At 42.0% G+C, this 18,201-nt stretch overlaps 1 protein-coding gene across 2 annotated transcripts in view; it reads right to left on the reverse strand.

Moving 5' to 3' along the window:
• Positions 1-10,441: 10,441 nt before the first annotated feature.
• LOC138681755 (AN1-type zinc finger protein 5-like) overlaps positions 10,442-18,201 on the reverse strand; it is a 37,907-nt gene continuing 30,147 nt past the window's right edge. For both annotated transcript variants that reach the window (XM_069775489.1, XM_069775488.1), the window contains 2 exons: positions 12,385-12,510; positions 10,442-12,108 (listed from right to left, as the gene is read on the reverse strand). In XM_069775489.1, coding sequence (XP_069631590.1) covers positions 11,960-12,108; positions 12,385-12,510 — 275 coding nt within the window. In that variant the 3' untranslated portion in view covers positions 10,442-11,959. The remainder of the gene's footprint in view (positions 12,109-12,384; positions 12,511-18,201) is intronic.

Consider the following 18,201-nt stretch of genomic DNA (forward strand, 5'->3'; position numbering starts at 1 on the left):
AAATGCGGAAGGAGTGTTGGGTGTAGGTGGAGTTTCAAATAGTTTTATTGCAGCAAAACCTGTGCTAATAAGCAACCCAGAGGGACAGAAAGCCACTGTGAGGCCATATGTCACCACTTTGCCACTTAATTTATGGGGTCGAGATGTGTTGGATCAATGGGGGGTGCGTCTTACCACGGATTTTTCATAGGGGCCACTGTGCTGCAGGGCGTGGAGCGCCTGACGCTGGCACTGACCTGGTTAACAGATAAACCAGTGTGGGTGGATCAGTGGCCCCTCAGTCAAGAAAAACTCCTCGCCTTGAAATCTTTAGTTGCAGAACAATTGGCCGCAGGACATATTGAGGCCTCTCATAGCCCATGGAACACACCAGTGTTTGTGATCAAAAAGAAATCTGGAAAATGGAGGCTATTGCATGATTTACGAAAGATTAATGAGATAATAGCAACCATGGGGGCATTGCAGCCAGGGTTACCTTCTCCAACTATGATTCCAATGCAATGGGAAATTATTGTAATGGACTTAAAAGACTGTTTTTTCACCATCTCTTTAGCCGCACGTGATATGGAGAAGTTTGCTTTCACTGTACCTTCAGTGAACAACAGTGAGCCGGCGAAAAGGTATCATTGGAAAGTTTTGCCTCAGGGAATGAAAAATTCTCCCACCATTTGTCAGTGGTTTGTGGCAAAGGCCTTAAGTCCAGTTCGTGCTGCATTCCCAACATGTTATTGTTATCATTATATGGATGACATTTTGTTAGCCGCTCCATCTCAACAGATGTTAAGCGACATGGAAGTCACAGCACGTAATTCAGTACAGCGATTAGGCCTAGTTATTGCACCTGAAAAGGTACAGCGTCAACAGCCGTGGCTGTATTTGGGTATGAAAATATTAAATCAGACGGTCGCACCACAACCCATTCAGTTACAATTGGAGATAAAAACTTTAAATGATGTACAAAAATTGGCCGGAGTGATCAATTGGGTTCGACCCTATTTAGGGTTGCCATCATCGAAATTACAGCCACTTTTGGATTTATTGAAGGGTGATACAGATATTGCTGCACCACGGGCATTAACCCCTGAGGCAAAACAAGTAATTACAGAAGTAGAGCAAGCAATTGTGCAGAGATGTGTGGAGAATTGAGCTGACAGTTTCAATTCAGGTTTTTGTATTAACAGACAAATTGGTACCTTTTGCCATAATCGCACAATGGAATTCTGATTGGCCGGATCCATTGCATGTGTTAGAATGGGCCTTCTTACCATTCAGACCAAACAAAACCGCCCCAGGTCTTTTTGAGCTTTTAGCCCAAATTATCATAAAGTCCCGAGTTCGATGTATGGAATTGATAGCCAGGGACCCAGAATGTATCACTGTGCCCATTAAAACCAATTATTTTGAATGGTGTCTCGCTAATAGCTCCGCATTGCAAGCAGCCTTGGCAAATTATACTGGGCAAATTGGGTATCATCTTCCCTCTCATCCGTTAATTAAAATGGGAAGTCAAATACGCTTTGCACAAAAGCAACTAAGTCAATCAGAGCCGGTGATTGGTCCCACGGTGTTCACTGACGGTTCAGGAAAAACAGGAAAAGCAGCCATTGTGTGGCATGATGGCCAGCAAAGGCAACAGAAGATAGAACAGCAAGAAGGCTCCCCTCAAGTTGTAGAACTTCGAGCAATGGTGATGGTGTTTCAACATTTTCCAGATCCTGTAAACGTTGTCACCGATTCAGCTTATGTGGCGGGTTTGGTTCAAAGATTGGATAAGGCTGTGCTTGGTCAGGTGGGAAATGAAAAGTTATTTGGGGTGTTGAAGCTGTTATGGATGGAGATTCAGGAACGCCGCTCCCCATATTAAAGCCACACAAGCTTGCCTGGTTTTATTGTGGAAGGGAATGCTCGTGCAGATGCTCTCGTATCGGGGGTGGCAATAGGTCCAGTACCAAATGTGAGACAACAGGCGATCGAAGCTCGTCGGTTTTTTTCACCAAGGACATCGGGCCTTAAAGCGGCAATTTCGATTGTCGAACTCTGAGGCTCGTGCCATCGTCGCCGCGTGCCCTGACTGTCAGGGCCACCATGTACCTCATTATTATGGAACCAACCCTAGAGGCCTTCGAGCCTTGCAAATCTGGCAGACCGACGTGACACATATTCCTGAGTTTGGGCGGATGAAATATGTGCATGTGTCTATTGATACTTTTTCTTCTGTTGTTATTGCCACCGCTCATACAGGTGAAGCCGCCAGGGATGTTATTCGACACTGGCAACGAGAGTTTTCTGTGGCTGGTGTACCTCAGCAGATTAAGACTGACAACGGTCCAGCCTATCTTTCTACCAAGGTGACTACCTTTTTGCAGCTTTGGGGAATTACCCATGTCACCGGTATCCCTCATTCTCCCACAGGACAAGGCATTGTGGAGCGCGCCCATGGAACTCTAAAGCATATGCTTCAAAAACAAAAAGGGGGAATGATGGGTGAGGGCCCGGAGGCTTGACTTAAACAAGGCCACGTATGTATTAAATTTTTTACAGGTCACTGATGATGTTCAACAACCACCAATGCTGCGTCATTTTGGGTCATTGACAAGTATATCTGGTGTGACCCTCGGGGTTAAGGTTCAGATACGGGACCTGCAGACGGGTCAATGGTCTGCACCTTGTGACTTATTAACCTGGGGTCGAGGTTATGCTTGTGTCTCCGCAGATACTGGACCACGATGGGTGCCGGCACGACTGGTAAAACCCTACTTAGAAGTGTCATCGCCTGCTGCAGTCTCCTCAGAGTAGTGGTTGCAATATGGGTACCATCGCAGCCCAAGATGAACGTATGGGTAATGCTTGCAAATGCTACGGGCCAAGAGGGATGCTGGCTAAGCACGCAAAGCAATGCTACATCACAACCTCTTTCTGGATTATTGCTAGATATAGATTCTATATGCCATGCTACGCTATAAAACAGAGCAGCTATTGATTTTCTTTTGTTGGCCCATGGCCACAGTTGTGAAAACCTTAATGGTATGTGTTGTATGAACCTATCAGATCATTTGGTGTCAGTGTCCCAGAGTATCCAACAGCTGCAAAAGGAGGTGCAGAAGCTGACAGAAGATGTTGGGTTTTTTGGGTTGGATGGCTTGTTCTCTCAACGGGGGATTGGAGGGTGGTTAAAGGGAGTATTGAAAACAGGATTATTAATATTGGCAATTATTATCATTGTATTGAGCATCCTCCCACATGTGCTGTCCTTGCTGCAAAGGGCCCTGCAGCGGACAATTCACATGGCATATTTGGCGCAAAAACAAAAAGGGGGAATTGTGGAGGACCTCGGCTGGACGGAGAGGCCTGGGGAGGATATTGACCTTGACAAGATTACAGTGTTCCCGTGAGAGAACAAGAAAGAACGAGAAGCATGCCTGGGAAACTAAGTTTAAGGAATGTGTTGACCGTTTGCAGTTGTGATAAGGAACCTGAAAAAGTCACCCAACGAGGGGTGAGAAAAACAACTTCTGACAACTTTTTGACCAATAAGGGACAGATGTATGTACAAGGTAACAAGTATAATGGCTAAAAATTTGCTGGCTTGTAGTAATAAAAAAACCTTCTTTGCTTGTTCTATAAGAATGCGTACGTGTCGTTTGTCCGTCTCAACCGCGACAGTAAACAGTCATAAACATTAAGTCCAGCATGAGCAGTCAAACGTAAGACATATTGTGTTACCCATATTATGTGGCATTAAAAATGAAAATGTGTAGCTAAAAAGATGAAAATGTTGACACTACACTGAAAGGTTGGCATACAGCCTCATACCAGACAAACCTGTACAGCCCATTTCAGTAAAACCCCATCGGTAGGTTTGGGAATCTTCCTGTAGAGATTAATTTGCATCACTGGTGATCTAATCACACCAGTAAACACTGGAAATGCTTCTGTTTTCTCGTAGGAATTAAAATATCCTACTTCTTGGGAGAGAAGAAAAACAGGCATTTCAGTTTTGATGTGGCATTCAACTTGAAATGAGACCTAACTACTTTGACAACAAACTTATTTCAGCAATCCCCTGCACAAATACCGTAGAATTCAGTCAGACAAGCACTACTAAAAATTGATTTTAAAGGACTGTAGTAGGTTGACCTTGGCTGACTGCCAGACCCCCCACCCAGTCCCTCTCTCACTCTCCCTCCTCAACATGACTGGGTGTCACAAAATGGAGTGGTTTGGACCGCTTAAAGAATCACTTCCAATGGTATTAGTAAAAGAAAAATGATTTAATAGGAATTTATATAAAAGCGCAACTTCACAGAATTCAGTGGCAAGGTTCACTCTATTACTTAGTACATGGATGAAACGTACACAGGAAAATTAAGTTAGAATCAGACTAAAATTAGGTATACAGAGACCAAAAACACAGTAGGCTGAAAAAGAGAAATATACAAAGAAAAATCAAGTTAGAATTGATTTCTCAGAGATCAGGAATGTAAAAGGGTGAGGAAGACCCTCCCGTTGAGTCACAAGGTTCAGAGAAGACCCCCTTGATTTCTAAACTACCATCGGAGTCTAGGTGCAGCTGGATCAACTCCTAGTCCCAGACTTGGTCAACAGTTTATATCTAAGGGATTATAACAGCCTGAGATTCATTCACAGTTGAATAAAGTTCATGACAGTAATTTAAGTATAGATTTGAAAAGCAATAACCTGTAATGTACTTGCTATAGAATATTCAGGTTAGTACACACACACACATGCATAAAGGCACTGAGAGATATACATATGAGCAAGTAAGAGGTGTACCTGTTAAAAATTCCCCTTGAGTTCAGTGAAAATATTCATGTCAAATGCTTCGGCATCTTTCTCGACGGGCGAAGGGTCGAGCCTCAAGGAGCAGAGAGTATCAGCCCAAGTCTTGTCGGCTTTTGGCGATAGACCTCTGATCTTCACAAACAGAAAAGTTTGAGTGGGACGCCTCAGAGCTCACAGAGGGACATGCTGGTCACAGCCCGCTGTGGTCCAGGAGAGCTCAAAGGGTCTCACATACTACTGCTGTTTATAGGTTTGGGAGATGATTGGCTTTAGTCATCAGCAAATTACTGGGATTCCAGTTGTGCTGGTACCGTTATGCATGAGTTACGATACAGATAAGGAAGGCTCCAAGGCTGTCAGGGAATGAGTCAAGATTCAGATACAGGATGCTCCAAGGTTGTCAGGGAGGACTGGGATGTCTCAAGGTTGTTACGAGAGAACTAGTTATCTCTACTCCTGTCCCCCACCTCCACTGGGCAGCAGGAGTCCTTGAGGCAGTCAGCATGACTCCCTGTCTTAGCCATGTAAGAGTTCTTGGTACAGTCAAGGGACACTTAACTGCCTAACTCATTACACTTATGCTAAGGCCTAGCAAGACTTCTCGAGTTCTTAGATTAGCCCAGAGAAGGGGAAGAAATGCACCACCACACAGGGGGAGAAAATAAGATGGACAAGCTCATGGGTTGAGATAATGGCAGCTTAATGAGAAAAGCAAAGGCTGCGCATGGAAGCAAAGTAAAAAGGGGATTTATTCTCTACCTTCCCATCAGCCGGCAATATTGAGCCACTTCCTGGGAAGCAGGACCTCAGTAAGCATAGTGGTTGCTTTGGAAAACAAGTGCATGACTGTCAAATTGGCACCTGACATGGGGCTCTTAAAGAATTTGAGATAAGGACAGTAACTGGAAGAGGTAACAGGCAAAACTTGGACCAGATATTGCCAGAAAGCAGAATAATTGCAGGGAATTTTTGTTGCTGTAATGTTGTAAAGTGACAAGGGGTGGAGTGTGTGTAAACTGTTGATATTTGTCGGTGTTGTGATGCTATTTTGACTTTGGTATGGGGAATTTTTTTTAGAATAGAATAGTTCAGTTGGAAGGGACCTACAACAGACATCTAGTCCAACTGCCTGACCACTTCAGGGCTGACCAAAACTTAAAGCATGTTATTAAGGGCGTTGACCAAATGCCTCTTAAACATTGACAGGCGTAGGGCATCAAGCGCCTCTCTAGGAAGCCTGTTCCAGTGTTTGACCACCCTCTCAGTAAAGAAATGTTTCCTAACGTCAAGTCTGAACCTCCTCTGATGCAGCTTTAAACCATTCCCACACGTCCTGTCACTAGATACCAAGGAGAAGAGATCAGCACATCCCTCTCCACTTCCCCTCCTCAGGAATCTGTAGAGAGCAATGTGCCCCTCAGCCTCCTTTTCTCCAAACTGTATCCAGCAAGTTTTGTTGATGTCCATGAAGATTGTGTCATGAATGTATATTTTAATGATAATTCTTAAATATGTGATTCACATAGGTGAAGGGTAGAATGTATTGAGTTTACATGGCAAGGTTTTGGTAGTGGGGGGGGCTGCAGGGGTGGCTTCTGTGAGAAGATGCCAGAGGTTGCCCCCATGCTCAACAGAGCCAGTGCCAGCCAGCTCCAAAACAGACCCACCGCAGGCCAAAGCTGAGCCAAGCAGCGATAGTGGTAGCACCTCTGTGATAACATATTTAAGAAAGGGTAAAAAACATGATGCAGCAGCTGTGAGGGAGAAGAGTGAGAAAAGTGTGAGAGAAGCAACTATCCAGACACCAAGGTCAGTGAAGGAGGGGGAGGAGGTGCTCCAGGTGCCAGAGCAGATTCCCATGCAGGCCGTGGAAAAGACCATGGTGACACAGATTGTCCCCCCACAGCCCATGGAGGTCCACAGTGGAGCAGATATCCACCCTGCCACCCATGGAGGGCTCCACACAGGAGCAGGCTCCTAGCAGGAACTGTAGCCCGTGGAAAGGACCCATGTTGGAGAATTTTGTGAAGGACTGTGTCCCATGGGAGGAACCCCATACTGGGGCAGGGGAAGAGTGTGAGGAGGAAGGAGCAGCAGAGACAATGCTTTATGAACTGACCAGAAGCCCCCATTCCCCATCCCCCCTGTGCTGTTGAGCAGGGGGGAAGAGGCAGAAGAGTTGGGAGTGAAGTTGAGCCTGGGAAGAAGGGGGTGGGGGGAAGGTGGTTTTAGTTTTGGGTTTGTTTCTCACTATCCTCTCTTTTTAATTGGCAATAAATTTAATTAATCTTCCCCCAGTCCATCTTGCCCATGGTTATTGGTGAGTGATCTCCCTGTCCTTATCTCAACCCACAAGCTTTTTCATCATTTTTTCTACCCCTGTCTTGCTGAGGAGGGAGAGGGAGAGTGAGAGAGCAGCTTGGTGGGCACCTGGCAACCAACCAAGGTTAACCCACCACAGTCCTTTTTTCCTAAAGGACTAAACAAAGAAACCCAAACACTAGACCAACTTCATGGTGCTTTAAGGGAGAAAGCTCTACCCTACACAGTTCTACTGTTTGCATTTCATGTAGAGGTACTACTGTAAATTGGTAACTTCTCTGAAGATGTTTATGCTGTATGGGGAGATCCTGTTCCATATGTGAAACACATTGGAAAAGGCACTTCATATCTGTAACCACATCAAAAGTAACCCTTTTATTAAGGCATCTATGGGGAGGAAGAGAGAGACACCTTGCTGAAATACTTATCCTAAGTAATAGTTATTAATTCATGGAGCAGACTTCCACCTTCCCAATATCCTTACAGGGCCTTCTTCAGCAATGCAAGATCCCACACCTGCCATTTCTCTGGCTGTAAGAATTAACAGCATGCCATGGAAAATTTTCCATCTACTTTGTTGGGTTTTTTTCCATTATGGAAAGAAGAAAAACAAAAAGCAGATATAGCTTTTAGGTCTGAATTCAAATAAGAAAAGCTAAAGATAATACCTGAAATTTAAATCTGTTCCTTAGCATTTCCTGTACAGTAAAGCATATAAAAAAAGTTACATTATCTTAATGCAAAAGGAAATAATGAAACTGAAGATAAAACTTTACAACCATAAGTTTGCCATGTATTTGCCATCACATACTTTATACTGAAACTCTATCCTCATTCTTTTGCCTGATTTATGAATAAAAGTACATTAAATATACCACACACAGAAAGCCTCATGGCATTTGTTAAGTGAGCCAATTATTTATATAATCAAGGGGATGATCAATGACAATCAACTTGTTAACTCTGAGTCATGTTAAGAATTGTATGTGGTCAAATACACTGTTAAATAAAAATTAGAAATAGTCAATAGCAACATCTAGAAGCTAAAATTACTAAATATCTTAATTTGATTTTTATTTTAAGAAATGCATGTAAAAGAGCATAACAGTTTATATATGTTTTATCATGCAATTCTGTGTGTCATGCAGTTGCATAAACAAAGTAAAGTTTTAAATCAGTTACATGGTTTAACATTACATCTTCCATTCTCAGTTGGTGGGAGATACCTGAACTGGAAGAAAGCTCATCTATTATCCTATAGACACAGAGTAAAATATGCTTCATATATCAGTCTGAAGTGCCAAACCTGCTTCTGAATAATTTAGAATAAAAAAAAAATTATAGCTGAAATAGAATGCCTGTGAAGCTGTAATATTTAGGTTTAGAATATATGATTATCAAAAACACATTTTCAAAGGGTCAAATACCAGCAAGGTCTCAGGATGTAGTCAGGACTTCTTAACTTCATTACATCCTTATACACCACAACCAACCCCATCATCTGACAGTTCATCAGCCTTAGAGCAACTGGTTGAAAACACCACAGGAAGCTTGTTGTTCTTCCTCCAAATTTCAGGTTTGCACAGAATCCGATGGAACCCACTATTGTGGGGCCATAATCCTAGCTAGACATTTAAGAGATAAGAGTTAAGTAATTCTTAGTCACCTAGCTACTTTTGTTTACTCATTTGTTTATATGTTCTTTCTTATGCCCTAACTAAGAAGTCACCATCATTTGGTAAACTTGTCAGGGGCAAGGTGTATCTTCCTATAACAGCATATTTATGTACAAGTTAAACACATATCAGTTTAACAGCCAAATGTTAAATAAGGACTAGTATCATGTTAAGCAATCACATTGCCTTCTTGGAAGATGGGTATATTGTTTGTAAGCATTTGTCACTTTAAATTTAAAAGACCAAATGACCAAAATCCAAAGTGTTCTGCACCTATATTCATATTCTTTTTGCCAAGGGATATGTACCACACTGTTTGCACCAAAATTTTTCTATTTATCTATTATCTATTTATCACACTTTGTCAGTACCCACTCTTACTAAACAGCCTTCCCCCTCTTTGAATGTTTAATGAGCCTCGATGGAAATAGTGCTCCTGAATGATTATAGACTCTATATAAATTATTAACAGAATAAAGCTTAGTTTTGAATACAGGCTCATATCCCACCTGTGGACAATTTACATGATACAGTTCATGATTTTATAGAACAATGAGGGGTTTTTCATTCCATACTTTCCTCCTCAGATCTACTGAGATAAATTATTTAAACAAGCCTTTGTCCAGATTAAAAAAGCAAATGAATGCAAGAGAGATCATCAGAATCACTAAGTACTAGTATCAGCATGGTTATCCTTCCTAAAATACTCTCACCCTGACAGTATCGCAAATCTGGACACATTCTCCTCAAATATCCAATTCCAAGGTGCATTCACAAAACAACAAAAAAAAACCCAAAACCCCAAACCAAACAAGCTTTTTATGATGCAGTTGAGTTGATTTTACTTTAATACAAAAAGGTAGAAAAATGATAGTTTTGATGCTTTAAAACAGTTCCATGATTAAAAAAAATAAAATTCATCCTGGCACATGAAGGCCCAAGAACATGCCTTTGTTCCCTTATCAGAAGTATATATAGTGGCAGCAGTAATAACTTATCCCTTGAGTGTTAGTACTAGCTGACTGATGAGATGCACATTATACATTTCTGATATAAACAATTTTTATGTATTATTCAGCAGTGAAGATAGCTTGTTCCAAGTCAACATGTGCTATGTGCTCTGTACTTTTGTTTCTCCTTGGGAAGGGTAAGTCTGGCATATGTGCCATCTATATTTGGATACAGACACTGACAACTCTGCCCAGGCCTGCTGGCGAAGATTTGAACAAAACAATGTAGTCAGTATACTGGCTGTATTAAAACAGATCCACTAGAAATAACTTTTGTAGCCAAAAGGGGGAAAAAAACCCAAACAAACCAAAACCCACAAAAAAACCCCAACCACAAACATTTAAAGTTCACTGCTGATATTTCCTTCATTCCCTTTAAGCACATTGTTGTTTGCCAACATCTTTGGTCATCAAGTAGTTACCTGTATTCCAGCTGTTCATGCTTCTCTGACCTCAACAAGCCATCTTAAACAAGTCAGTATGTCAAAATAAGAAATAAGGAGATTAGACAGACATGTTTAAGCAAAAACACATCTATACAACCCTAGTATTAACTTTGTACCCCAACCTCCACAGGGCCACTTTCAAGTTACAGCAATAACTAAAACCAATGAACTATTACAAAAAGTATTTCCTTCTGTACATGATTTTTATTATTTACATAATACAATAGAGCACAGATGCCGGATAGTGCGATTATGTGCAATACCTAAGTATGAACTATCTGTACATGTTTGCATATCTGATAACTAAATTGAAAGAACAAAGTTAAAGCAAAGCTTGATGCTTTTAATAGTGAACTAAAAAACTAAGACTGAACGCTGCAATAAAAGTCAGAAGTAGCATCTTGTGTACATACACAACTATTTACAGATGAGAAGAGGCATTACTACAACACTAGTCTACACTATACTTAATTATATAAAAAACCCCACAAGTTTCATACATCACAAAAAACCCTTCCATTGTAACATAGAAGTGATATTACCAGACAAGCATCAGTGAACTATACTGCCCTTTCTAGTTATTATACAAAGCTGTAGATAATGGAGCCCATGCAATACACCCAAGAACACTACAGTTCTACACCAAAGTACAATTAAAAAATGATAAAGCAGCCCTCCAAGAGTGGTTCCAGCTCCCACTTAAGTCTACAGGAGTCACGTTGGGTATGGTTTTCCATACCCAACAATTGTTGCATGTGCAATTGTTACTTTTTTTTTTAATTTAAAAAAAGCTCCTAATATTCTTTTGAACCCAGAACACACTGCATTTAAGAAGTACATGAATAATAAACTGCTCAAATACTTCTGCAACTTACACAGACGCATATGTCACTTGATAGAGCTGCTGTGTTATGTTCAAAAACCCCACACATATGTAGCTTCTGTTTTGTAAGTCAATCTTAGCACAATATTGTGCTACACAACATTTTTAGCTATGCAAGGAAAAGCAGACAACTGTTTCAGGCCAGTTCTTAAGTTTCTAACAGGACATTTCCTTTGGGAAACTATTTTCATTATTCTAAAGTTAATGTAATCTGTTCCAAAATAGTTTTCTTCTCATACATATCTGATTCTTTCCATTTTTCCCGTTGCAATTGTTAAATTACTTTTTTTTAAATATGGCACCACCACTCATCTTACTGGAAGGGAAAGCCCTCTACGTGGCTTACATTCTGCTGGAAAACAATGGAGTGTGGAAACTAAAAGTAGAACAAGATTTTAAATGATAGAAGTAGACTGCCAACCTTTCTGACATATCCTTCTCCCAAACAGGCACATAGTCTTTGGTTAGTGTTATACACCTTGAACATCAAAAAAGGCAGATCTGCTGCAAACATGCAGATAGTATGCATCTGTTTGGCACATGTGAACTAGAGCCTGTCCTCTGTGCATGTGTATTCCTGTGCAGGTTCTGATCATCCAATTATATTGAGGAGAGCATATACATTTTCAAGGGCTGTATCTATCCAATTCTGCCTGTAACAAACACCCAAACATTCTGAAATATCATTAAGACAGAACAAGGCTAAAATTAAAACTTTGGAGAACAAAGGAAAATGGCCATGCACCTGCTCTTTAATGCTTTCCTAGGGTATATTAAAATAAAACAAATAAAAGTCAGTCTTTTCACAAGTAAGCTAGTTTATATTCTCTGGATTTTTTCAGCCACCACAACTGGATTCTCTTTCCTGATTTTTGCTGCAGCTTCTGCTTTGTAATCATATGGGCAGTTATGCTTGTCAGAATAACGGTGAAGTCCACAAAATAAGTTTCCACATCGGCAATCAAATCCTGTACAAAGGAAAAGCAACATCACTAGGAAGCTTCAGACTTAAGCAATCTATAAATTAAGGGCTTAGTCAGTACAAAGGGGGCACATGCATCTCCTTTAACGAACAGAATAAGTGAAATGAATATTTCCAAATATCAGCTTTATTAAGGGATCTAACATTATGGATTTTGAAACAGCAAGCAAGTTTAATGGCTACAGATATTTCAACAAATTTAATCTAGTAAGAGACAACTAATCATATAGATCTGTTCAATATTGACAAAGTGCTCTCATACCTGTAAGGCCAACCTTCTTTCTGCACATGAAACATCTGTTCTTCTTTGGTTTATGTAGTTCAGAAGCTTTCTCTTCACTCTGTGAAGTACTAGGTGGAGAAACTGATGGGCTTGGTTGAGTAACAACTGTTAAAGCAAGCAAAAGAAATAAAGGTTAAATTTTCCTTTTATTGACTTCACTTAACTACTCGGTAGCATGCTTGTATTTATTAACAGTTAATTCTCTTCTACTAAGACCCTGAAGTTTATGGTCTGAAGTACTAATAGAATACCTATTCTACTTAACTTCCCTTTTATCTCTACAGAAAACAATCAAGTTTTCCCCATTGTTCCGTCATCTAGAAGATACAGGATACCTAGCGTTATCACCTGTATATACCCGTATAGGTGTAAAGGCTTAGAAAGCACTCCAGAAGTTCCATGTACACACAACATTAAAAGTTGTATGATCTAGTTTAAATTAATCCAAAACAATAACAATATTGTCACAGTTAAAGTTGTTGAACAGAGGGGATACTTGTGGAAAAAGAGTCAATAGAAACATATTTTAGAAACAAATGACATACAGTAATGCTTTTTTGTCATAGTACCAAGTTACTCTGCCACTATACTCACCAAGTCAGATGATCTAAAACCTCAGAGTCAACCAGAACAGCTAACATTCTTGAGCTTCAAACCACTGGTTCTGTGATATATCAAGCATACTACTACAAACCACACAGCTCAAAAGAGCCCTTGTTTCAGACACTTTTTTCAGTAATTTAAAGAAGAAAAAAAAGTACATATTTACATTGGATATCTGTATCCTAGTACTATATTCAACCTTAATGATCAAGCAGGTAGAGTCAAAATTACTTATTTTTCAATTGCCTTTGTCATGAACACTTTTGGTCAAATTTGTCACATTTTACTCAAGTTTCTCTGCAGGATAAAAATGGGTCATTTTGTGAACTTCTGTGGATCTGTTAAGTTTCTTTGAAAAATTAAATTTTTCATCAGTTGTTTTTAAAATCCTTTTTATACTCAAATTAGTGCAGAGGAAAGTCAAGGGAGGTGTGTTTGTATACAAACTTTAACACATACAACCCAAGAAGTCTGTTCTTGTTCAGTTTTCCTAGACACTCAGTTGTATGATTACATCCATTGTTTTAAAAGATAATGAGCAAACTATAAAATACACTCTATAATTAATGATTGAGAGCATAGGCTTAAAGGACTAATTTGTAACCAACTTTATGCACACAAATAGGATTTCTTAGTTGAGATCCTTTTGGATCAGTAAGCATTGCATTCTGTAAGAAGTGGATTTTTCCAGACATCATGAACCCCTTATAGTTAACTTTTTATTATCTTTACTATTAATACTTGCTCTTTTAAATTTTTATTTGTATTATGTTCATATGCCTATTACTACTAACACAAAGCCTCACAAATCCAAGCCCCATTTCACAATTCATTGTAAAAGTTAGAGAGCCTCCAGTCAGTAGTTCATATTCCAGACTGCAAACAAGATTCAGAAGTGACAAACTTTCAGAGGTAACAAGGAACTTTCAGTGCTCATACCCAAAAAGTTTTATACAGGAAAACAGTATTTTCTTATACAGTATTATAACTGTAACAGTTCTAAGGAACAACTCAAACTCTTTACTGTCTTTATTTGACATATTCTATAGATTTTTCTAGAAAGTGTCAAGAGTTCAGTGTCAACACTATTTTGCCAAGTCTGAGGATAACAATAACATCCAGTCTTGGATATATAATACTTTTTCCATATTTAAGCATGCTATTGGTAAAAAGCAAAGATATGGCATGACAATCATTACTGCTATTAATACTTTTCAGAGTAGTTGCCACAGCTGCTTTTTTTTTAAATTAAAGAAAACAATTCCTTTGTCTTGACAATTAATATTTTCTAGATGAATAGATATAATCCTTTAAACTTGTCTTTAAACCCTAAGGAAAGTACTGTTCAGTATCAGATAATCTAGTTGAGAGCCTGTGACCAAAAAAATCAGGTTAAAAAACACTGACACCACAGTGTAAGCCTGTTGGATACCACACACTTTAGCTGACAGGCATTAGCTATGGCATTAAGAATTTGACTAAACATCTCCTAAACCAAGAAGCATGGTCAAGCTCCTTTTAGATTTGTTATACTGCCAGTCTGTTTAAAAAGAAATGCTAGTTGCAAGCCATGGCAGATGGAAAAAGGGAACCTTCCGAATCTCTCCCCCATCCCACTCTGGGGGAGCGAGCGAGCAGCTGTGTGCTGCTTAGCTGCCTACCAGGGTTAAAACACAACAGGCTTTTTTGGCGCCCAATGAGGGACTCAAAGGGTTTGAGATGATGACAGATTTGATTAGAATGTGCTAGATCAAGTTTATAGCTGTTACTGCTGTTTAGCTATTAATCAGCAGGCTCCTGTGCTTACCATGGGGCTTGCTTGCCTCACTGTATATTAGAGTTTAGTGCTCATTAGTGGCTGCTTTTTGCTTTTGTTGCTTGCTGTACCGCTTATCATATTACTTACTGTGCCTGGAAACATTTTGATAACAGCAATGGCCATGCACATGGGCTGGCAGATGGCCAGGGCATTGCTGCTGTTCCTGTGCTGCTGTACTGGACAGGCTGGAACTCTGTGTGAAGTCAAGTCAAAGGGACTGTGACCTGTGGACAAGTCCACGCGGGAGAAGGTACACCTCGAAGCATCTGTGGCTGTGGATAAGTTCACGCCACAGCAGGTATACCTCTGAAGGGACTGTGGCCCATGGATAAGGCCACACTGGAACAGGTGCACCTCAAAGCGACATGGCTGTGGATAAGTCTATGCCACAGCAGGTATACCCCTGAAGAGACTGTGGCTCATAGATAAGGCTCCACTTGGAGCAGGTACACCCCTAAGGGACTGTGGTCCATGGATAAATCCAAGTCAGAGCAGGGGCAAGGGGAGGAATTCATTGCAATGTTAAACCCTATGGCCTGGTACAAAGGGACCAAGGGTGGAGATTGTAATGGATATACCTTTAAATTGTTGTAACCTGGGATTTGAGTTGCATGTTATAGGAAGTACTATAGCAGGAACCACTCAGACCAATGGAGGAAAAACCTCACAAGAAGCAGTGCAAGTGCAGCAGTGACCCAATCTGAGCTCAATGAACCATCAAGGCAAAGAGATAGTCCAGTAGATCATTCCGTATCACAAAACAAAGATTAAAACCAAATCCATCTAAGGGAAAATGTTACCAACTACTACAAATGTACTTTCTCCTCCATATAAACTGGCAAGTGTTCACTGCCACAACCAGCAACATAGGAACTAGAAAGCAGTGATAACAATCTTAAGTGCAAAGGCCCATTTCCCAAAACAGCTGCCAAATAGAATCCTTCCTCCCTTGTAGAGCTCGACGATTGTGATGATAAGGTTGAGTGCTTATGGGTAAGGATGAGGGGGAAGGCCAACAAGGCAGATATCATGCTGGGAGTCTGTTATAGACCACCCAAGCAGGTTGAAGAGACAGATGAAACATTCTACAAGCGGCTGGCAGTAGTCTCTCAATCGTGTGCCCTTGTTCTCGTGGGGGACTTCAACTTTCCAGGGGTCTGCTGGAAATACAACACGGCAGAGAGTAAGCAGTCTAGGAGGTTCCTGGAGTGTGTGGAAGATAACTTCCTGACACAGCTGGTAGGTGTGGCAGTACATTCCCCACCCCACCCCCCCATCCTGCCAGCAGGAAACAAAACTTCTCCAGGAAGGGAGAAGGGGAAGGAAACCCTGGAGGCTGCAGGTTGAAATTTGAACTGGCCAATCAAGATGCGCCAGGTACACTGAGGTGACCCTCCTAGCCAATAGAATTAAATGACCACAGATCAGATTCAACAAGGGTATAAACGGGGTCCCGCCGGAGGACACATTGGCAGTCCTCCTTGGAGCAGCGGGTCTGCAGTCAGGGACTCCCCCTTGGGTCGGGGCACTGCCCGAGGTAACTCCTCGAGGGAGAGAGCCCTCAGCTTTTAGGGGAGTGATACGCGTGTTTTGAGCCATCACTTTAAATCTTGGGGATTCTTAAGTCGGCCACGTAGTATTAATTCTCTTTACATCATTGAGCCTGTGGTTTTATAAAATGTTACCGGGCTTCTAACTAACTTTTGCTGAAGAATAAATCTGAGTCTTAACACCTGTTGGATTTGGTTAGTCGTGCATCCGTAACATTTTAAATTAGCGTAGTCGGCAAGATGGTGTTAATGGAGGAATTATTACGGAGGCACGGCTGCAGCCCTTCTCCCCTGGGTCTGGACTGGGCGAAGGAGAAGTGGTCCGACCTGGCAGCGGTCGTGGAGAGAGTAGAACTATGCCACGGAAGTAGTTGAGACAGCAAAGGCAGTGTGTGTGCCCTCCTGGGCGCCTGCTTGATTCAAGCACAGAACCGAAAGAGTGATTCTGCTAAAGGGCACGGGGAAATAGATTATCTGAAGGTGGAATTGGAGGAAAGAGACGTGCGGCCCCTTATTGAAACAGAAGGGCACGTGGGTCCGCACGGTGGGAGCCCCCGGAACGCTGTTTGCACGGCCCCTTGGTCAGGACCTGAGCTCAGCGAGTTGCAAGCTAAGTTTTTGCGCAAGCTGGGCGAAACCGAAACTGAGTATTTGTGGAGAGTTTCTCTAACGGGGGAGGATAGGATACTGTTGAGTGATGATGAAGCGAGAGGTTACTGGGGACCGGGAGTGTTTCTGAGTGCTGGACCGGCAGGTGATCAGTCGATAACGTCCCGAGTAGCCTACTGGGCTGGGGGTGTGGACCCCAAGGAGAGAAGAGAATCTGTTACTATCCGGGAAAAGGGACTGTCGGAGTTAACGGAGGGCAGCAGGAAGGTCCGCCCAGCCGGTTGTAAACCCCGCCCCGAGCGGTCTCGAACTCGGGGGCCGTCGGGTCGGAACTACGATCCCGGAAGGGACGCTCTCTGACGGAAGGCACCGGCACTGGGGGCAGCCCGAGCCGTGCTGCACGGGCAGTCCGCTGGCGGCATCTGGGACTGGGATTGCTGGAGGGGAAAGCTAGAGACCAAAGGGAAGCGCCAGCAACCCCGCCCCCTCGGGAAGAGAAACGGGACCCTTTCGCGGCACTGCGAGAGGAACTGGAAGGGCTAAAAAACTAGGAGCTGCGGTTTGGGGTTCAGGCCGCCCAGTCCGCATGGTGAATACCTGCCAATGGTCTGCTGATAAAGAGCCTTATATACACATTCCTGTGGGCCCAAAACAGATAAGTTTAGAATTCTTAATCGATACAGGAACCCAAATTAGTGTTTTAAATGATCTACAAGCTAGTGAGCTGGGAATCAGGCCATCAAGAAAGGCTATAAACATTAGAGGAGTAACAGGGGCGACAGAAAAATGCCCCATAGCTCGAACCCAACTTTGGCTACCGGGGGGGGGGGAAAGAATGACAGCTGTGGAGGTGGGTTTAAGCACCTATGAGGGAAATATACTGGGATTTGATGTGCTGGCAGGCAGACAGTGGGACCTACCCAATGGCAGGGTGTGGAGCTTCGGGGGCAGGGAGGCAGAGGCTATTCATGTGAGAACCTTATAGGTTGCTCCTGCACTACCCCAATCTAAGGTAACCCGTGTCCCTCAATACCCACTTCCAGCCGCGGCCAAACAGGGCATTTCGGAAGTAATTAATGATCTGGAGAAAAGAGAGATCATCAGTTGCACACATTCTCCTTATAATTCTCCTGTTTGGCCAGTCCATAAATCAGGTGGAAGGTGGCAACTAACAATTGATTATAAAAGATTGAACAGTAATACCCCACCATTAAC

This window comes from Haliaeetus albicilla, chromosome W (genome assembly GCF_947461875.1).
Source record: "Haliaeetus albicilla chromosome W, bHalAlb1.1, whole genome shotgun sequence".
Classification (NCBI taxonomy): domain Eukaryota; kingdom Metazoa; phylum Chordata; class Aves; order Accipitriformes; family Accipitridae; genus Haliaeetus; species Haliaeetus albicilla.